This window comes from Megalops cyprinoides, chromosome 14, assembly GCF_013368585.1.
Source record: "Megalops cyprinoides isolate fMegCyp1 chromosome 14, fMegCyp1.pri, whole genome shotgun sequence".
NCBI lineage: Eukaryota > Metazoa > Chordata > Actinopteri > Elopiformes > Megalopidae > Megalops > Megalops cyprinoides.
The window spans coordinates 32,160,004-32,182,457 of record NC_050596.1 but is presented as its reverse complement, the minus strand read 5'-3'; the positions used below and the strand labels follow the sequence as shown (position 1 = coordinate 32,182,457).

Genomic DNA, 22,454 nt, shown 5'->3' with positions numbered 1-22,454 from the left:
CGAGGGAGCGAGCTCCTCGTGGAGCCGCCTTTCACCGTCATTGAGGAGGCGCGGAGAAGACAGCATGCCACCAGAACCCAGCGAAAAGCAGCAGAGTCATGCAGAGGTGGCCCCCGCCCCCCCCGGGCCCCCGTCGGCCCCCGCCGGCCCCCGCCGGCCCCCGCCGGCCCCCGGCCCATGCACTGCTGCCTGCTTCGCTCATCTCACTTCAGACCAAACATGCGTTAACCCTTCCCTGCCCGCCACAGAATGAAACCAGCGCCAGCTTCGGTTTGCATTCTCCACACAGAGAACAGACAACGCACGTCAAAGCAAAAAACAGGACAGAGTTCACCCTGTCAAAATACAAAAAAGTAACAGTTTAACAAAGGCATAGTTATAATGCCGGCCATTTTTGTCTGATGAAAGGCATGTTTAACCAATGGTTTGCTTAGAGACAGTAGCAATTAGTATTTTGAGAGGAACAAAAAATTGAGGATTTTGCACATGCACTGCCAATCCAGACAAATTAGAAACATTTGGTTTCAGATTACTTGAAGATGCAGTTTAGATTGCAGCCGGAAGGAGAAACCTCAGAACGCTGCTTCATACTTGCCTTCCATCATGCAAAGATAAACCACATTTTTTAGTGTGATCGGGACACGAAACCGAGCCACATGATCGGCCTGTAGGCCGAGGCAACAACGGGAGCAGGGAAGAGGGTCTTACCTTTGGGAAATCAGCTTCTAAGAGGTTAGGAAAGGGAGCTTATGACAGAAATGGAATGAAAAATTCAGTCAAGAAATGTGTTAATGTCTGCTCTACAAGGGAAGAGCTGTCCTCTATTACTATGACAAAGAGCTGCTGAAAGGACAAAAAGGGTTAAGTGTTATTCTACCAAGTGCTGAGTATCTAAACCATTTCACAGCTATGCCAGCCTTCACACTACAGACAAAGAATGAAAAATGAAATGCTCTTTAAAACGAATGTCTGGAGAAAGCAACTCAACTCCTTGAGGGGCACAATGTAGAAGATTTTCCAGCTCTCTTTACTGAACCAGTACCAACTGAATTAATGTAATCAAGTCAATCACCAGACTGAGCTCTGAGCCTGTGAAGTTTTGGGCTGGGAGGAAAGCTAGGAGACACTGCAGTTATCCTTTACTAATTTATCTTCACTGCTTTGTTCTCCTAGGTCACAGAAATAAATTACAGGCCTTTACTTTCATTCCTCCTGGGCTCAGCATCTGGGGCCCTTGCTGACTGGTTGATTCGTGTGAGTGCTGATTGGATGATTGATATGATTTCTGATTGGATGACGCTGTCACTGCCACACTTTATCAGAATACATCCAAACAGACTGGACAGAGGGCCAGCTCTGTAGTGGCCCCCTTCTCCTCCAAGAGAGACCCCCACAGGCTTAACGTTTGGTAACATCACTGGGGGGGTGCTTCAATAGGCAGAGGAGAGAGGTGAAGGTGAGAGGTTTAAAACCCTGGATAATTAACCATTAAATGATGGCCGAAATGACACTGAACACCTAAGGATTCAGCTCAAGTAGATAACAGGAGGAATGACATTCTTTCATTTTTCTCAGCGTTTTAGGTGACTTTAGGCGACTTTGTGTGGCTGTGTTTATCTCGGCTGTCCGCTCCAAGGAACATTTACCATCACATTTTAATGGCGTGTATCTACATGTTCAAGTTAGGTGTTGGTGCCTCACTACCATGTTTAAGTTGTGTGTTGGTTCAAAGGCTATTTAACATATTTCTCCAAAAAGTACTGCTGTGTTTTTTTTTCTAAATCAACACTGAGTGTGTTCACTGATCTGTGTAATATAGGACTAAGCTTATCCTGTGAGTTCAGTGAGTGGGAGAATCGATACCAGTGACTTAAAGGTCAGTGAGTCTGTGTAATATTGATCTGAAAAAACAAGTCACAGGTTTTACTGGCAGTACAGTACCTATCAGAGGTTTATTTCTTGCTCCAGTTGCTCACTGTTTAATAGGATATAACAGAAAAGGGCATGTGTGGCATGTACGGCAAGATTTGTGTGGCACTGTTTTTAAGAAGGCAGCCATCTTGCTAGTGTAAGAATATCAGGATAATCTGCTCTGGAGCTGGCATTCACCACTGTGGAAGCACACATCTACCCCTCTTGTGTGAGTTTTAAAACCCTTGCAGTGTAATTGTGGGTGTATATCATTCAATCAGTAACTGTATGAATCATCCAATCCGGTGCCTTGCAAACTCATTGTCCCGGGTGCCAGACACATGTTTAGGTGAGCTGGTGCTGACTTTTGCAAAGGCACCACATTAACTGTAAGTGATCATATGGGATATGAGGTCAATTCCTAAAGATGACTGTAATATTTTTTAAGATGCAGGTCTTCAGACCTTTATAGTGATCACTCCAGGAACAGGTCTTATGTTACAGCAACTAAGCTAGGGTAGACATGAGCATACTTGTCTGTTACCATTATCACATCTGTGTGGCTGGAAAATTATTTTTCGCCCCTTTTCACGTAACTTATTTCTAATCTATTTCATGTTTTGTCTACAGTCTTTACAAGTGTAAAGGTTAAAAAAGGTGATACCCCAGTTACATCCTATATTCAGAGATAATGTAGAAATTCAAAACCTTTTTGAACTTGGATCCTTTTGGGAGTTTTCTGAGCCAAGGGTCTTCCAGACATTTCCAAAAGAGGTTTTGGACATCTCATCAGATATGTTCACTGTGGAGGGGTCATCCCTAAAAACAAAACAAAAATGTTTGGCAACTTCTGTCAGTCCCTCCAGTTCAAATAGTTAATTCCTAATCAATACCTACATGAACTGACTATTCTAAACATGCTGTTGACAGGGAACATGAATGCATATTTATTATTCTCCATTCCACCAGGGGGCGCAGTGTCACATAAGCTTACTTGTAATGTCCTTCCAACGGCACTTGTACAATCCCCTCCTCCTCGGCCAAAATGCTTTGCTCTTCCTGACAGAGGAAAAGAGAAATGCCACTGAAAACCTTCCGCAACAGTACAGTGCAGATTGAAAACTGTCAAGCCTGTTCACTCCTAAGGCTGTTGGGATGGAGGGTGTGTGGCGTAGTGGTTACAGCTTTGGACTCTGACCCTCAGAGTCGTGGGTCGGGGGGAGTCTCAGGTAATATTCAGCACAATAAAAGCACAAAAGCACAATTAGATTAGTCCTCCAAGCCCCCCCCCCCCCCCCCCCGTCATGTGCCACCTAAAATTGCAACCTTGTCATTCTTAATAATCCTCTACTGCTAATCAGTAATAAAGTCTTTAATCCAGTGCATGAGGACCCCCCCGGTCCCTGACATCAAGCCTGAGTCAAAGAGATGAAATAGTGTATGGATATGCACTGTATTAACTGAACTAAAGTCCAGAACAAGGGCTTTTGGGTGTTCCAGATGTTTGGCAGTTCAACAACGTCAGGGCTGGTCAGTTACAGCTCAGCGCCCCTGCCTGCTTAATCAGCAATCTGCAGGGCATCCAGGAACTCCATTACTGAAGATTACTGCCCTCGCTGCCAACACAGAGGCGCTCTCTCCACACGTTCACCCGAGGTGGAGGAGGTGGACTGGAGTCTGATGCTCCAGTGCAATGTTACTGACATGACTGCTGGGAGCAGTGCTGTTACTCAACAAAGCTAAAAAACACTGTATTACAGTAGTACACAGCTGAGGAGTGCGGGTACTTTCAGTGCTGTCCCTCTGAGGCCAGTGGGTACAGGGAATCTGTTCAAGATACACAGGGAATTCATTTAGCTACACCTGTGTGAGACTCACCACGGCGCACACAGGAGCACTCACACTCTCTGCTGAAATCCACAGTCTCAAATCTGCCACGAAACCGCTTCAGATCATTCACAAAAGAAGCACTACGCTGCTAATGGTACTGTTTTTAGACTACAAACAATTACACCGTGAGAGAGGCCAAAAACAAAAACAAAACTGTAATTTTGCCTCGACATCAGAAAGTAAGCCCAAAGCACTCGTGACAGTTCCAACACTGCCTCCAGCCAAGCTGAGTAACATCTGATTTTTGGATGCGTCTCGCGCTCCTCCGAGCGCCCGTGTGTCTGGCTCTCTTGTCTCGTTTTTCTTTGCCGCGCTTCATTACACTCTTCCCCCTTCTCGCCCGTGTAACGCTCCCTGCACTGCATCTTCCGCTCATCATCAAACCCCGGCTTAGCTTCGTTTTTATTCCTCATCCTGAGACAAATTCCCCCACGTCTAGACAGTCGTGCGGTGTCGGTATTATTTTTAGCCTGGCTGCTGATTGGAGGGTTCGGCGTGGGGTTGGCCAATGGCGGCGCGGCGCGGGGCGGTACCTCCCGCTGAGCATCCTCCAGCTTCTTCTTCTTGCTCTCGGGCATCAGATCGTCCAGCCAGCTCAGTTCCCTCTTGGTGAAGAGGAAATCCAGCAGCTTCCGAATGAACACCAGGGCCAACACCTGTGGAAGACAGCCAGCACCGATACGCACCCATGTAAAAAGGCTCAGAGGTGCGGGGCCATTGCAAAGGGACATTGAGTTTGTAAGTCACTGTGGGAAGGAATCTGCCTCCACCCTACTCTCGAAGATTTTGACGTTGAAGTTCAGAGTTCATGGTGTTCTTAAACACTGAAATGACCTTCAGCTGGAAATAATTCTCATAGATTCCAACAGGTAATGCATACATGCAGAGATACAGGGGCAGCTGACTGTCACTTTCTTAAGGTCTGTAATCTGACTCTGCTCTGAATGTCAGGAAGCAACTGTCCTCAAACTGAGTCATTACTCAGTGCTACCAAATAACCAAAGGATACACCCTAAAAAAATGACACATAGAACCAGCCCGGTGCATCTGACCTTTAATGCAAACCTATACTTTCTAACATATGGAAGAGTTGTAGTCCATAAGCACACACTAGTTATGTATTGTCTATGCAAATGTGTTTTTGTGAACATCCTTCATTATAAGGAACAGGTAAAACATGGCACCACACACTTCTGTAAGTCGCTCTGGACAAGAGCATCTGCTAAATGACTGAATGTGACTGTAATGTAATGCAGCAGTGAAGTTAGCTCCATTCACAGGTGCTTAGTGACGGACGGTCCTATGGGAGGAGTTGCCACCCGGCGGAGAGCTCTGATTGGGCGTGAGAGAGGGGCGTACCATCATGGGGAAGACGATGGCTGCCCTGGAGGTCTTGATGACCCACAGCAGGACCAGGCAGCTGAGCTGGATGGTGGTGAAGAGGTGGACCTTCCTCAGCGGGACGTGGCGCAGGTAGATGAAGTCGGGCTGGTGCTTGGCCGGCATGCCAAACAGCCTCAGGCGGTCGAAGAACTGGAGAAAACCAACCAACCAATCAGGGCCAAAGTCACATCCAAGGTGAAGAGTTATCTGACATGCATCAATGTAAACCAGATGTGAAAATGTAGCGCGGATCAGCAGCTGCTGGTTATCTTCCTCAGTCCTGACAGGGCTCCTCTTACCTGTATCCCCCGCAGCGAAGACGCTCCCATGTAAAGGAAAACTCCATACAGCACAGGCATGGGGATGAACTGGAAAGACATTTCCAAGCAGTTCGTCAACGCACATTTTCAAACAGGGCACTGAGATATTAGCATTTCATAAAGGGCTCTTAATCTCGATGCTCTCCCTCCTGCTGTTTCTAAACTGGGCGCAGGAGGTTGTGCGGCTTAACATCGGCTCCATCCGATACAACAGCGGTAAAACAACACAGCAGGGGTCTCCTTTTAATGGCTGAGGGTTACGTAAAGGGCAGATTGGGGAGATTACAGCACTGGCACACTGAAGGGGGGGGGGTTACCGTGACCTTTGCCGGAAGACAAAAAGGGTGGGGGGGGGGAGGGGGGGATCGCAACCTTTGCCAGCAGACCACGCCTAGACTGTCTGACCTTGAGCACGGAGGTCATGAAGACGGAGCAGCCCATGAGAAGGAAGATCATCAGGCCGGTGAACCTCTGCTCCCGGATGCCCAGGAACTTGGGCTGCTCCCCGGGGGCCGAGCACTCTGACTCCAGCTTCAGGCTGTTGACGTGGGAGATGGAGAGCACGGTGGCGGCCACGAACCAGGGCAGCCCCATCACCGAGCACACGCCCAGCATCACCCCCACCACAAACAGGTCCAGGTGGTACCCACAGCCTTTCTGTGGGGGGGGGGGGGGGGGACAAGGGTCAAATCGCATCAGATGGCACCTCGAGGTATCTGCTGAAAAACGACCGTCCACAGAACTGTGCTTCATCTTCATTTAACATGTGTGTGTAAATTAGATCTTAAAATTCATTTGAAGTCCACTGGAAAAAAAAATCTATTAGTGTTTGAAAATGACACCCACAGGGAAAGTGTTTAGTTGAATGACTGCTCCGTGTTCTGTTGCTCCTGTCAGATGACACTTTCTTGCCAGAAGTCTGCAGCTGTCTACATTTCCTTTTCTGTACCCTCTAACGTTAACAGCCAATAATGCAGTGAGTGCTTGACTCAGTTACACTTTAGCCTATGTCTCTCACCTGTGGGAGAGATGTACCACATCTCCTGTAATGATAAATTAGATGGCAGAGGGGGAATTTTTTCCCCACATGATTAGCACACCATTTAGCTGATTAGGAATACAAATAGAGGAAGAAACACAGACACAGAGGGGGTCTTGTAGGCTAACATTTTCCAACACCTGTATGGCCTGCATGGTTTGCCATTTCGTTTGTTGAACGGATGCTATTTCTCTATATTTTTTTGAAACGCCTGTTTGTACAAGGCCTTTACTAAACCCAGTACTGCGGTACTAGCACCTCCTTAGGTCACATGACCATGGCTCTGCATGACGGCCTGCTTCATTCATCACGCTTCATTCATCTCTGGAGCTATTGGACATCATATGTCATTTACTTAGACATGGCAGAAAATTATGGATCAAGATGGGCAGAAAGCCCCTGTTTTCATTATTATGATTTTGTTTATTTTGCACATACTTACGAAGCATATTCCAAGCCAGCGGCCTGTACAAGGCTGCTGATTCTCAAACACTTGGTACGTCCAACCAAATACTTCCCCTGGGTTTATGTCTTCCTAACAGACCCACCCTTGGTTCCTTGGCATTTCCCTGAAGGGAGTGCTGCTCCCTCTTAATAACGCCTGAGAGGAGCCAAAGCTGCGGGGTGCTGTTACACTGTCAGTACTGATGATAACAGCCATTTTTTATCTGAAGAGACAACACGCTCTCAACATGCAGAGCGCTCTCTCCGTCTGTGTGAGACACCAGGCCCGGGACTCTCTCTGTCTGCTGTACCCCTGTGTGAGACACCAGGCCCGGGACTGCGGGTTCACATCCCGCCTGGGGACGCGTGTCCCCTGCAACAATTTCGCACGTTGAATTTGTCTGTTAAATAATGATTCTGGGTGTTTCACTCCTGTCACTTGGCTTCGGAAGTCATTCTGGGTGAGACCGTCTGCCAGGCGATGTAAACATGTTATGTAATGCAGTGATTTAGTATGACATAATAATGATGTAACTGAACAAAAGGTTTGGCACTTTGCCGTTTTTCCACCGTTTGGTGGATAATGTGGAGTGTTTAAAGCTGACGCTTGCTGCAACAATTTCACGGTGGTACGTGTAGCGTGGAGGAGGGTGGCTCTCTCACCTTGAGCTTGTGCTCCTTCCTGTTGATGATGACCGCAGTGATCTGCTGGTCCATGAAGATGAGGATGGTGCAGAGCAGGGCAGGGATGACCGTCACAATTGTGGTCCACCAAGGGTTGGGACCCAAGGGGTTAATCAGCCAACCGCGGTCGTCTCTAGTTGGCTGCAAGAGGGGGTTTATTCACAGTCATGTTTGACCAGAAGGGGGCGTCTGAGAGTAGACAAAATAAAAAAGCACACTGCTATTCATCCCAGACACTGCGCAGTGACACATCCAATGATCCTGCTCACCTTGAACTTATTGGGGACCTGCAGCTTTGGAGAGGGGACTCCTATGGCGTAGTCGACGAAGACCATGGTGAGTATGGTGATGAAGACAGCAAAGTCACTGATGATGGCTCTCACCTGCAGAGTCAATAAAAGAACAGGCCAGATCTCAGAACACACTGTCATCGTTATCCTTCTCTGTAATTTACCTTACAGGTATCATTTTCATATGGACACCTAAATGGGACTTGAAATAAATTCAGCTTTATTGGACAAATGGCAAGAACAACTTCAAAAGAAACCTCCAGGGGAAGTCAAAGGAAGTCAATTATCTAAAAATAATTCAGATTTGCATGGCACATCTGACATGAATTTCACCCAAGAATTGATTTTCTCTTGGCGCCACTCTTGTTGTCTCTAAAACCGGCAACTCCAAGTCACAGATTTACTAATAACGAAATCAAAGCAACTGTAACATCAACATGCCGTTTGAAATGCAACTTTCTAAGCATACATCTCCAGAAAGGAACACTGGGGGGCGCCAGCAGCCAGCAGAACAGGAGGAGAAGCCTGACTCGCCTTGGTGGGAAAGTAGCGGCTGGTCTTGAACTCCTTGAGGAAAGCGGACATGGCGACGGTGGAGAAGAAGAGCACGACGGACCAGAAGAGGACATCGGGGATGTAGGGGCCGTGGGGCCCACAGGCGCTGCCCACAAACTCCCCGCGCTTTTCGATGCAGTCCTGGAACAGTGGGACCAGAGGAACCGAACAGTCACCCCGCCATAGGGAACCAGTGCGACCCGAGCTGGCGCTCTGAACTCTGCGTGACTCCATCTAACTGCACTTTTTCCCCCACTGTCAGTGACCCATTTATTACACAACAGCATGAAAGTGTTTTTCTCTAAGATTAATGAAATATGCCACATAAGGAAAAAAAAAACACTCGCTACTCAAACTTTGATAAGGCTGGATTGAGTGTGGGCTTATACTTCAGCTTTCAGAATATTTGCTTCCTCGTGTCCTGAGTTTATTTCAGTGGTAATGCCAATGCAATACGTGATTGCTGAGGCATTTGTATATAAAGGATTGCTGGATTTAAAAGCAAAATCCCAGCATAAACACCTGAGATACTTCTCTGGCTAAAGCTACCATGGTAGACAGGTGAATACAACAGATTACATCACTAAAAATATTCAGGTCTGATAAATCCACTCTGTAGTGGTAATGATATCAACAGCTTCCAGGATTCCTTTAAATTCCATTGATGTGCTGCACTGTATGTAACAACCTAACCTAAACTTTTACCTGTAACTGGTGGAAAGTCCCTACCATATTGCACCAACACTGACAGCAATGTAAAACATCCCCAGCCATAGCTAACCCTTCGGAGTGATTACAAATAAGCCTACATGCGTATTGACATGTACGAGATGCTCTTATCCACAGCCACTTGCAAACCACGGCAGGCCCATAAACACCCGTACAAAACAGAGACGGAAAGACCAGCTGTGAACAGCTGTCATCCGTTGCACAGTGTCACAGTGCTGGCTTCTCTCCTCTCATATGTTGCTAGGCGCTAATAGATACTTGTGGCATTTCTGTGCGCAGGCATTTGCTGTTAACCCCAGAAGGCCGCCTGAGCGGGGCCTGTGGGACAGATAAACACTCATGCTATCTGAACAGGCTGCCAGTCTCACAGTGTCTGAATAACAGACACAGCTCCGGGGGCTAGCTTATGCTAAATGATAAAGCATGCATCATTACTGTTAGGGGCACAGCGTGCCACACCACAAAAAAAAATGGAATACATAAAATTTGCTTTTCCAGTGATTTTGCATGGCTAATCCAGTCGTAATCCAGCCCACATGTCCTTAATCCCCTTGCTTGCTTCGGCTCCATCTGGGAGAACATGCCGCCTGGAGACAAAAGCTCACAAAAGCCCCCAATGTATTCAAACCTTTCCCAGCAAACAGCTTTTAAACATCTAAATAAATGCAGGTGAGAGTGTGAAGGGACTTTTCCTTTTTTTGACTGTTGCTAATAGTCATTCTCATTCACAAGAGCACAAAGTCACAGGTTCAGAATGTGCTGTCAGTAGTCACTCTCATTCAAAAGTGCAAAAGTCAGAGGTTTAGATGTTGTTTTGCCAAGGGCTGCGCACACCGGAAAGAACACCGTGTCCTGTGTTATGGCCACGTTGTAAACGGTCACTCTCATTTGAAGAAAGAACAAATTCACAGGTTTAGACCGTGGTGCCAATAGTGACTCATTTGAAGAAAATCACAGGTTTAGCCTCTCTTCAAGTCGTGCCTCTCAAGAGCACAAAGTCACAGGCTCACAGTTTTGTTGCCAATAGTCCTTCTTAGTCAAAAGAGCACAAAATCATAGGTTTAGTTTGTTGCCAATAGTCAGAAGAGTGCAAAGTCACAGTTACTCAGTATGTATTTAAAAGCCTCAGTGAACACAGCTATGCCCCCCCTGTCTCTCACACCTTGACCTCCAGGGCTTCCCAGTAGATCTCAGAGGCGGTGATGTTGTTCTCCTCCCAGTACCTCAGGGTGGCGTTGCTAGGATCTGGGGGCTCCACACAAACACACCTGCAGACAAAGAGACACACCTGGTTCACGTGTCCAGTGACATCCTCACCAACAGTGGCAGACAAGTACCTTAAACCAAGAACAAAACTACACAAAATCAGGACATGCTCTCAGCTGTTGGACCAGGCCAGTTCTGAGTCTATGGGCCAGGCCAACTCTGAGCCTATGGGCCAGGCCAACTCTGAGCCTATGGCTCAGGCCAGCTGGTACCTACTTCCTACACCAAACATGTTTTTTCATGAGCTTTAAGGACTGCAATGCACAATAACCAGTTCCTGTGGAGGTGCTGGACTTTAGGAGAGCACACCACAGGAGGTCTGAAATGGAGATGAGGGGTTGGGGGGGTGCAGACGTGTCACCCCTCATGGTCTGCCACTGGTAACTGAAACCAGTAGATATTTGTGGCCATTTTTAATTGGCTTGCGGCATTCCTTACCGTACGGTTGGCTTGTAAAGCCTGACAGACTAAGCAACTCTGATTCGGGCGTATCAGAAATCTATCCATACCTTGCGCCATAGTTACCATTATCTAGTTCATGAGAACCTGACACATTAAAAAAAACCTACAGAATTAACAGTTAAAGAGGTAAAACCCAAGAAAATTGAGCACAGCTGAACGTTTGCAGTGTGAGACTGATACAAAGTCTGGTCGGCCTCTTTCAGCAAGCAGCCCGAACAAACAGCTGCAGCTGAATATGTCTGCCGATAAATTCAAGTGTGATTACACATTATAGGTCGAAAAGAAAGTGACCCCAAACTGAAAAATACAGTCTGACAGTACCAGGAATCAGCTGTGAGCAGAATCAGTGGGAGAGTGCCCTTAGAAGCAGGGTCAGACTCTTCGGCTCCTAATCTGACCTCTTTAGCCTGGTCCTGATGTTCCGCAAAAACGTATTAACCTGATTAATCTGTTTGATGACATCATCGTCTGACCCTGCACAAAGGGTCAGTCCCTACAGTGCTGCCTGAGTCACGCCTGCTTTCACAGGCAGACTGCTTTCATGTGCACTGTGTGTGCGTGAGACAGAGCTCACACACAGGAATAAAGCCCGTAGCATTTATGTAGCATCTGTGGCACCCAACTGCAGTTAAAGCAAATTAATAAGTAAGTAAAACAACTACAGTTGACTTTAGTGAGGGGAGCATGAGGCTTCATGCAGTTCACAATGGGTGGAACTAGAATGTCCTGTTCATCACTGCTTGGCCTAAAAGGCATTTCTCTCTGTAGCGGAACACTGTGATTGGTTCACATCCAAGTTTCTTCAACACTAAACCCACTTTGAGGCTCACGAGGCCCTGCTCTCTCACCACTGTATCTGTAATTGTAATTTGTAATTGGTGGCGCTCGCACGCTCACCTGTACAAGGTGAGCCGGTCCAGGTTATTGTTCATGTTGATGGGGTAGGTTTCGCCCAGGTGCACCAGCTTCTCCAGGGCCTCGTAGATGAAGATGATGCAGATGAGGGCGGCGAATGCCTCCTCCGTGAAGCGTGTGATGTAACAGACGAGCGAGCTGGCGTCCGTGGCAACCAGCAGCAGACAGAGAAACGCCGTCCAGAGCCCTATGCAGGCTCTTAATGAGAGGTAGGACAGGCTGTAGTCCCTGAGTGGGGGAAAGACACACAGACACACACACACACACACACACACACACAAAATCACTCGCTCAGTAACTGTGTTTCATCTGCAGACATCTGACCTTCGCACCACATCATTACGGCAAAATTTAACACACTTTTCACATAATCAAACACCGGCCAGCTCTGTGGCACACAGGGGTCATCCTCTCCATCCAGGGCACTAAAGGACGGCCTTGTTTTCACAGCAAATCGATCCTCCAGCTCTCACACCTGGGGGCCAGTCACACAAGCTGGCCATGAATATAAAAGAACTTTGGGATTCAGCTGTATGTAAGATGATGTGACAGACTTTCTCACCCAACTTTAAGCCAGTCACACCAACCCAAATATGACTCGGTTGTAAGCTACATATGGCATTTTCAATGTGCACTCATAATTAAACATAGCAGGGCATGCAACAGATATTTGTGCATTAGCCAGGTCACCCTCAGTGCAGGATTTGGAATAATAATAATAATAATCTGCATAAAACATAAATTCAATCAGTGTCAGATAAGGTAGGTGTCACTGCAATACTTTGGGTTGGACACGTGTTCCAGTTGAGGCCAAAGCTCATATATACTGTGTTACAGCCTACCTCAGGCATCTACACTACACTGCCTTTTGGTCTGGCTCAGTATAGATCCTAACGACTGTGAGTTGATATAGGTCCCCTGTAAAATCTAAACCTCTACAACCACTGGGTTATTTGCTGTGAAAACAATGTACATGTCAGGGTTCTATTATGGTATTTTTTATTTAAAAATACAGCTTGTAAATGGTGCAAAACATTTGGTTTATATGTACTGTATTTTATACCAAAAGTCAGGACAGGCAAATGATGAGAAGGAATCATAAAAATAAATGTGAACATGTTAAAAGACAAGACACTCCAGGAAAAGAAAAGAATTGGAAACTTGCTTTTCTTCATCTTCATATTTTCATTTCAAGGTTCTTCCTAAATTTCAACTTTTTTACTTTTCACTCACTTTTTAAGGTTAAAGGTAACATTGTTAATGATCTTTTTTAGAGTGAGAATTGTCAAATTCATACTAGAATTGTAAGGGGCGATACTGTTTGAGACATTCTGCATTAAAAATAGTTTGCGTCTGTAGGGACATGCACTTGCAGGAGACCTTGGCAGTGAACACCAGCCTTCAGTGGCTTTTGGTAGTGGGCATACTGTACAAGCCAACAAACTAGGCAATACTGTAGAAATTTCTGCACAGACATTTCTAGTCTCAACGGTAAATAACATCAAGCCAGCGAGTTAAACAAAAAAAAAAGTACGTATTTTGTTGTCTCTGAAAAACATAATTAACCTTATTTTTTGTTTCAGAATGACTTGGGCAATTTTCAACAACTTTTCAAGGGCGGTGACCCCTTTCCGTAACTTTTTAATGACCTTCCATGATGAAAATATTTTCAAGATTGACATTAATTTGTCTCACCTAATTATCTTATTTACATTCCCCTTCTCATCTGAAATTTCTATATATTGACTGCTACTTATTTTCCCCCTCCAAACTCCAAGTTGACAGGTAGTCTGTCATCAGTAAACTGGGATCTCTGACATGTCATATGCTAATAAATTAACATTTAAATAATTGAAATCATCAGGCTTAATGGAGAGAGAGGGAGCTACTGTGTGGGTATGGAGTGACTGTCTACCTTGGGGGGAACAGGCAGACAGGGAAGTTTAGGCCTGTGACCTTAACCCCAGAGAGTTCTGTTCTGTCTATCACTGTATTGTATTTAATGTTTGCTTCATTAACCAGGACATACTGATACCAGGTCTAACCATCTTTCACATTTTTAACTTCTATCGGAACAGATATGCAAATGTTAGGATATTCTATGACACTTTCTTGTGCACCACAGCTAATTATTAAAACCAAAACCATTTAATGGTGCTGCCTGTATATTCATAGCTCAACACAAAAATCTTATTAGGCACACATTCCAGAGTAATGTACACATATCTGGGTAAACAACACTATGCTATGAGGAGGAGTAACTTCTGATCAATGTCTGTTCAGTAGATATGAATTTCCACGCAATGCAAATGTGTTTATTGAAGAATGTGGAGGTTGATGTTCATGTGGGCATAGGGGCACTGCTCTTTGGGTTTGACTACAATGAAGGGATCACTCCTCGTCCTGAGGCTGAGGTTTCTGACCCCACATTTGGACAACTTAAACGGGGGGTGTAGGGGGTGTGGGAGGGGGGGGGGTTGCAAAGAACAGTTCACGCAGACTGGAAGTGGTAAGTGGGATTTTTAGACTCACAGATGAAAGTAACTGTGTTGGGTTAATTGCATATGATTGCACCTTCTGCATCTCTGTTTGGAATTTCAGTAACAACAATACACCTGAACAGTATCAGCTAAAAAAGAGACACAAAATTGGCTGGACATCAGCCCCTCATAATGGTGGTGGCAACGAACAGCTGACTGGAAAAAGCAGCCAGTTGCATTCTTACTCATTGCTTCTGCCCTGTAGGGAAAATTACTACACTTCTGGAGGCTTGTGTCCCCATCAAACACATCTGACACCAAGACGTTGTGAGAAGGATTAACGCCCTTCAGCTACAGTCTGACGATCAATTTTCTGTTTTGCAAGGAGACGGGTGCAGAAACTTCACAGCCTTTCAGCTTCTCTCTGCTAAATCGCTTCGTTAATCTTCACAAACGAGTGACAAACCTTTGGTCCAACTGTTTAATAATAAGGGGTTTGTGCGGATCTTTTTCGTAAACTTTCATTTCTCAGTGAATCGGTATTTTGTGGCGGGTCGGGCTGCACACTCAGAGCTGATTATTTTCAGACGGAAACCAGTGCTGCTGCATACAGAGGAACAGCAATGCATAGGGTAACAGCCCTTAATGAATAATTATGACTCTGCGCACGGTAATTATGAGAAAACCTCTCCCTATTATGACAGGAAATTCATCCTTTTTCTTTCAACGGTACTAATGAGCTTCAGGTAAAAAGCTTATTCTCTGCTTTCTCCTTTCCATTTAACAGGAGAACAGCTACCCTTAGCATGCTGGCTTGCCCAGCTGTGTATATTAGATGATTTGGAAAACTCAAAAAACTAAGTACAAAACTATTCACATAACTAAGAAGCCTTACCAAAACCTCTGAAAGTACAGAACTACAGAAAAGCTCTAATACCCAACACCCATCAGCGGAACCCATACTCATTGGCTAATGAATGAAGAGTGAAGAAACACCAACAGGCCGACTCCATTCCCAGACATGCTTTACGAAGCAACGCACAGCACTGGCTCATGGACACCTCTGACCAGCGTTATGTTTCTTACATTTGGGCGCTCCTTTACTGATTTTAATGGATAAAGCTGCAACATTTGCTGTTCATCATGGAACCCCCCCCCCCCCCCCCCCCCCCAGACCTGTAAAGTGTTCATTTTAGTATTATTCTACATGTAAAAAACATACAGTCAGACAGACTTACTTGCAGAATTTGAACAAGATCTTCTCGAACACCAACACCGGCCCCGTGCTGCCCAGTATAGTGAGAGGCTGCCCAGCAAAAAGGGAGTAGGCTATTCCGGTCATGGAGGCTCCGAACAGCGACTCTATGGCGCTCTGGAGGACAGAGGAAAACAGTGCGCGCTGTATGAGCGGGACACGCTCGCAGTAAGCAACCACCGCAATGAAAAAGCAACAACCAGTCCTGTGTAATCTGGCGGCTTTCTCTTTCACCGCGGTGCGCTGCGCTCCCTGTCTGTCCTCGAATCATCACTCTCTTCTTCCATTTCACTTCATGCCGCGCAGTTTCGCTCTGTGCGGTCTGTGCCAAGGGTGCCGCGTTTCATAAAAACACGCTGGTTTGGCTAACTGTCATGATAAATGGACACTGAGCTGTATAAGTGGGTGTAGGAAAAATTATAAAAAAGCTGTAAACTGCACTGGATAACAGCATCTGCTAAGAGAATGTCATACAGACACATGGAACAGACAGAATGGTATTGCTACGGCTGGTACCGGTGGCCCAGATAGACATTCAGGACAATATTAAATATAGGTGCTAATTTCAGGACCTTCAACAACATTACATTACATTATTGTCATTTAGTGGACACACTTATCCAGAGTGACTTACATACACTTGCTTACAATTTTATACATTTATATAGCTGGGTGTTTACAGAGGCAACTGCAGGTTAAGTACCTTACCAAAGGGAATCAAACCAGCAACCATCCGGTTACAAGCCTTGTGCCACTGCACCACATTAGCAGGCGTGACTGTGCTGCAGGAACTCTGAAGGCGCCTAAACACGCAAACAGCGGAGTGTGCGCGAGAGACAGGGCGTTGCAAAAGGGGTCTTACGATGCGTCCCTCCGTGGCCTCCCCGAGCAGACCCCCGAAGGTGATGACGGGTGACATGCAGGCGCAGTACAGGAAGAGGAAGGAGGCCAAGCACTGCAGGCTGATGGCGTCGGTGTAGTCCGATAGGTAGTGCGGAATCTTGCGTTTCAGGTCCATAACCAGCCCCCCGAACAGCCTGCAAAACGAAGGGCAGCTCAGAGCCTCACACACTCCCAAACACAGACACGCTTACTCAGCGCAAGCATAAACCGACTGTACTGCAACACGTTAGCACAAGTCCCCAAGCAAAGGATAAAGAATCAAAGATATTTTACGGTGCACAATGACGTATCACCCTGAGTTGCATCGCAAGTTGAAAATAATGGTCTGACACAAAAATAATGGTCTGACACTGTTGCTCATTCAACTTGAATGGACACACTTCTGTTCTGTTGTGCTGGAACATCTGCTAAATGAATGTAATGTAATGTAACATAATGTAAAGGTATGTGTGCTGACGATTAACATGAGCGACCTGTTCATCTTTCACTCTGCACAGTTAGGCATCTCAGAACTTATTCTCTGCTGCAATATTGAGTAATGCCCTCGTCTCCACGGTCACTTTGGAAAGTCCTGCAGCGTCTACACCACGTGGTGTTTCACAGGGTTTTTTGTCAAGTAGAGTGAGAACAGACTGTGAAAATTGGGACCCACAATCCATCTGGAGGTGTCCTGGTTACAAGCAGACCAGGGGCGGGGTTAGTGGACCACATGCTTGGATTACATCATTCAGTTCCAAAGCTGTTTGGATGAACACAAAGTCACAAAAAGACTTTGATCCATATCTACAGCACAAGAATCTCTACACTACACTGCACCGTTATAATTTGCATAGTTAAATAGTGATAAAATGTATAGTTTCACCTTTCTGAAATGTAGCAATAAAACCTTTTTAAGTGAACTTATTATTTGATGACAGCTAAATCTGTGGGAAAAAAAGCTTGAAAGATTTCAGAAAGAACACTTCATTTTTTCCTGCTTGCAGGTTTTTGGCAGTGTATTCCTGGCCCTCTGTTTGAATGTGTGAGATGTATTACAGCCAGGGTGCTGTTATGGGAAACCCTGAGAGCCTTGTCAGGCAGGTTTCGGCTTGGTTCCAGCACAGCCTGGCACCACTTCTTTCCCTGTTTCCAACCTTCCACTGAAGCTAGGCACCTACAACCTTCCAGTCAGGAAAGACGCCTACAACTTCCGCTCTTTATAAGGACTCACAGTCTTCTGCTCAGGAGAGAAACCCACAATACAGACTTACACTCTGAAGTGTGTGTAATGTTATAGGACAGGAACAGGAAACTACAGGATCACATTCTGGATGATAACCTGCACCTTTACAGTTTGGATAAGAACATACAATATTTCAATCTAGACAGGAACCTACAGTGCTAGAATCTGGATATGAACATGCAATGTTACAGTCTGAATCAGAGCCTGAAATGTTACTGTCTGAATCAGAGCCTACAATCATACAGTCTGGATAGAAACCTACAATGTTACTGTCTGAACAGGAGCCTACAATGTTACAGTCCGGATAGAAACCTACAATGTTATCATCTGAATCAAAACCTACAATGTTACTGTCTGAACAGGAGCCTACAATGTTACAGTCCGGATAGAAACCTACAATGTTATCATCTGAATCAAAACCTACAATGTTACAGTCTGAATCAGAGCCTACAATGTTACAGTCCGGATAGAAACCTACAATGTTATCATCTGAATCAAAACCTACAATGTTACAGTCTGAATCAGAGCCTACACTTTACAATCTGGACAGGAATGTACAGGGTTACAATCTCAATAGGAAGACACAGTGCCCATCGCAGGAATGAGTCCTACACTCTTCCATTCAGTGTTCGAGGTCACAGTACGACCTCCGATTCAGTGCTCTAGACTAAACCATACCAGCTTTCAGCCTCCTGTCAGCCCACTGGGTCAGATGCAAACAGAGCCACCAAAGCATGAAGCAGTTCCCAGACTACAGGAACGCACAAGCATTCGTGAGCCGCACGGCAGAGGTTGCCGTAGTAACCGTGGCCTTGACTTTGACTCATATTTCAGCTGAACTTCAACCTCAGGGATGAATGGAGTAAAACTAGGCCTCTGTCTAACAGTCTGGGATCAACATCTGACGTTAGTCAAACAGCCAAACCAAAGTCTTTCCCCACAGAAGCAAAAAATACTGAACACTCAAAGTGATTAATTAAATTACATTCAATTACTAAATGAACTATAATGCATTAATTACCATTTGGCCAATTTGGCCATTTGGCCAAGATTAAGTAGTAATTGCCTTACAGCACAAGTAACTGTTCTTATATGTGAACAGTGCACCTGAGGCAGTACACCTTAAATATACCAGGGAAGAGAAGAGTAAGGACCTGGAGCATGGGCATCAGAGATCTCTTTACATAGCCCCTCGTCTCTCCCACATTCCCAGTGCTGTTGTGGGGTACCCCCTCTCTCCCAGAGCTGCAGTGGGGTACCTACCTCCATTCCCACACTCTATTATGGGGTACCCCCTCTTTTTCTAAACTATAGTGGGCTACCCCCCTCTCTCCCCCAGACCCACCCCTCTCTGCTGTGGTCCCCCTTCCCTCCCCCATCCACCCCTCTCTGCTGGGGTCCCCCTTCCCTCCTGCACTCTCCCCTCTCTGCTGGGGTCCCCTCTCCCTCCTGCATCTGCCCCTCCCTCCCCTTCCGCCCCTCTCTGCTGGGGTCCCCCTTGCCTCCCCCATCCGCCCCTCTCTGCTGGGGTCCCCCTTGCCTCCCCCATCCGCCCCTCCCTGCTGGGGTCCCCCCTCCCTCCCGCACCCACCTCCCGGTACGCTGCAGCTCAGGGCCGCCGTGGCCGCCAAGCTCGCCGTGTTCCGTTGTGCCGTTAGGCACCGCAGGAATCTTCCGTTTCTCCTGCGGGAGAGAGAGGGAGAGCACAGCGCTGCATCACAACAAGCTTCTCTCACGTCTGCAGGTGAGAAATAACATGAGAGGCCCGTTAGACACATCCACGGAGCAAACAGGGGACGTGCCCTCTACAGGAAAAAAACTGACATCGGCCCTCACACTGTCCATGAGACAGCTGAGGGAGGCAGTCACTCTCACCTGAGAGGGGACGTTTTTTGGCGGCTCTATTCTGATGGACGGGTCCCATTCACCCGGCGGCAGGACTGTCACCTGGTCCAGGAATTCATCGATGCCCGCCACCAGATCGTTGCGGTCCTTGGCTTTGTAGGCAACATCATGGAATACCTGAGACACACCCACATACAAGGAGTTCTCGAGCTGCTCGGTTGGTAGTTGGTAGTATTCTCAGTGCAAGATGACAAATAGAACATATGCCTGAGAGTGAGACCTTACACACAACTGCATGCAAAACTGTACATATTTTTTTCTATTTACCAAGAAAGTGAGTGATGTCAATACCCTAAGACCAATCAGGGGGGAGGTTTCAATACAGTTCATACAACATTACACTATTTCCCTGAAACCAATAAGCAGACAGGGGAGAGCTCAATACAGTTCTAAAGGACAGACACAGGAAGAGCATTTGCTTTGGAGGGTTAACTTAACACACCCGCCTGTTCTGTGTTCTCTGTCCTTAGCAGCAGATGCAGCGCTGACAGAAAGCTCAGCAACACAGCCCCTGTGGCTGGAGACTGCCTGCTGCAAAAAAACACTCGAGTTTCGTCTCCCAAAGTTCAGGAAGAAGCGCGCGGCCACGCGCCGTCCTCTCGTGTCCCGATGCGCCACCCTGGCCAGGCTTCAAGCGAGCAGATTTGGGTGGCTGAGCCGCTCAGAAGGAGCGAGCGCTAATTAGCAGGTGGGTGACTCTGCTGTCGTTAGGGGGACAGATTCACATTAGAATTCCGCCCAACACTTTGTGCTCCTCTCGCCACCTCGAGCGCACTGTGAGATGTTAGCCCGGGCTGTGAAATGCCTGAGTCCGCTGCTCCTCACAGAGGGAAAAAAAGCGTGCTCTGGCATGCCTGCATGCGACATTTGCTTGTCTTGAATTTAACTCTGTGATGTGTCTTGTTGATTTGCGGTGCAGCCTTTGAAAAGCAAGCTTTGGCTCCTAGTGAATGCTTAAGGACACATGAAAGGTCTCCAAAAAAGCCGCATTGTGAGAAAAGCTGGCCTCACCTCGTCTGTCATCAGGGTGGCGATCGACCGGCCGATCTCATGATACTGCGGCCCCTTCCCCAACGGCCCCAGCAGGATGAACAGGAACCTGACAGGAAGCGCAGAGGATTATAGATTATCATATTTCATATCAATCCATCAGAGTCCACAGCTGCGAATCAGAGCAGGCACAGTTCCCTTCAGGAGGTGACACCAGTCAACTCTCCCATTTGTGGATGGGGGAAAATATTCACGATGTGTAAATTACCCCTGATTATCATGAAAAATACACTCTTTAAAGGAAACATTTCACCGCTCCTGAGTGAAGCAGTCTCACACACCAATATGTGTTTCAGGCTTACTGTAGCACAAATTAGGAAATTACATAGTCTGGTCTCTAGAATCCTTAGGTGTCTTAGAGGTGGTGCTGTCAGAAGCTCATTTGGAAGCAGCAGGGGGTATTTTGAGAGGGGTGAGAGGTGAGGGGTAGGGAGACCCTCACCTGGTGGTGATGGGCACTTCCGCCAGGCCGTTGAGCAGGACGGCAGGGGAGAGGCGCACGAAAGCCACCACAGGCCTGTCCAGAAACTCCAGCTCACCCACTAGGATGTTAGAGGCCTCAGCGCCTGGGGGAATCTTCTTCATGAAGTGAAGGTCAATCTGCAGGAGTGCAGCACAAGATCACAGCTGCGGTTAATGTCTGAACCCTTTCAACCGATGCTAAAAGACGAGATGAGTTTCAGGATGAAACACCCCAGACCAAACAGCCGTCACTCAGCAACTTACAGATTCCTACAAGAATGCTCAACTGTTCTTAGAATGTGCACTTAAATAAACTTTGCAACATGCCTTACTTAGCAGATATGCCTTTTTCTACGCTTTCTATAATTAGCATAGCCCTGAGAGCTAAAAACACTGCAAAGCATTCTGGGAGCTTGCTGATATTAGACCATTGCAGGAACTTTGTCAGCGCATAAAAAGCATTAAATACATAAAATACCAGAGCACTGGGTCCATTGTAAGGGCTGTGTTTTTATCAGCTGTCTTCGAAGGGTAAGAATCCAATTTAATATTTAGCTTTGACTTCTCTGACCAGAATTTGCACTCTGCTGAGTCAGGATAGTCATTACCTTTAGCCAGTATATTTCTTCAGCAACAGATCAGTACAGCTAGGTTGCTGGTTTGATTCCCTGCTGGGGCACTGCTGCTGTACCCTTGGGGAAGGTACTTAACCCACAGTTGCCTCAGTAAATATCCAGCTGTATAAACAGATAACATGTAAAATTGTAACCTAAATGTAAGCAGCTCTGGATAAGAGTGTCTGCTAAATGACTGTAATGCAATGTACATCACACAACAATTTTCATAAAATTTCTTTTCTACTGTTTTCTACTATTATTTCATATAGTAATCCTGGTGATGGTTCAGTCCTGCCACCATAATAATAGCGTATTAACTATTAATTGACTCTGTTAGTCATTGTAACAGAGCAGTCAAAAGCTGCATTATGTCTTATTGTAATGGCACAGATTCAGTGAGCTGTTTGTTTAAATATTATTATGCTGGTAACCCAGCAGTGATGTGTCTCATTAAAAGGATCCTTACCTCTTTCCTGGGCTGAAACTGCTAGGCTAATGTTCCTGCCATTTTAAGCCTCCCAAAATAGGCCACGAACAGCTAATGTTTACTGTTGAGCTGTTTCCACAGCCTGACATAAGTGAAGTCCCAAATCGCTTTTCACTGTTTCAGCACTCTGGGCTGGGTTAATTATAGAAGGCATTTATATGTGATAAAAATCTAAGCCATTTTAC

General features: G+C 46.3%; 1 protein-coding gene across 1 annotated transcript in view; it reads right to left on the bottom strand.

Moving 5' to 3' along the window:
• Positions 1–22,454, bottom strand: part of LOC118789317 (sodium-driven chloride bicarbonate exchanger-like) — a 57,200-nt gene that overhangs the window by 536 nt on the left and 34,210 nt on the right. Inside the window, exons 9-26 of the mRNA XM_036545680.1 lie at positions 21,146–21,303; positions 20,665–20,752; positions 19,624–19,770; positions 19,340–19,431; positions 16,486–16,660; positions 15,607–15,740; positions 11,871–12,116; positions 10,408–10,513; positions 8,496–8,657; positions 7,941–8,054; positions 7,651–7,812; positions 5,910–6,161; positions 5,484–5,552; positions 5,161–5,334; positions 4,335–4,457; positions 2,906–2,970; positions 2,620–2,730; positions 709–746 (exon numbers count right to left, since the gene is read on the bottom strand). Of these exons, the coding sequence (XP_036401573.1) occupies positions 734–746; positions 2,620–2,730; positions 2,906–2,970; positions 4,335–4,457; positions 5,161–5,334; positions 5,484–5,552; positions 5,910–6,161; positions 7,651–7,812; positions 7,941–8,054; positions 8,496–8,657; positions 10,408–10,513; positions 11,871–12,116; positions 15,607–15,740; positions 16,486–16,660; positions 19,340–19,431; positions 19,624–19,770; positions 20,665–20,752; positions 21,146–21,303 (2,391 nt within the window). The 3' untranslated portion in view covers positions 709–733. The remainder of the gene's footprint in view (positions 1–708; positions 747–2,619; positions 2,731–2,905; positions 2,971–4,334; positions 4,458–5,160; positions 5,335–5,483; positions 5,553–5,909; positions 6,162–7,650; positions 7,813–7,940; positions 8,055–8,495; positions 8,658–10,407; positions 10,514–11,870; positions 12,117–15,606; positions 15,741–16,485; positions 16,661–19,339; positions 19,432–19,623; positions 19,771–20,664; positions 20,753–21,145; positions 21,304–22,454) is intronic.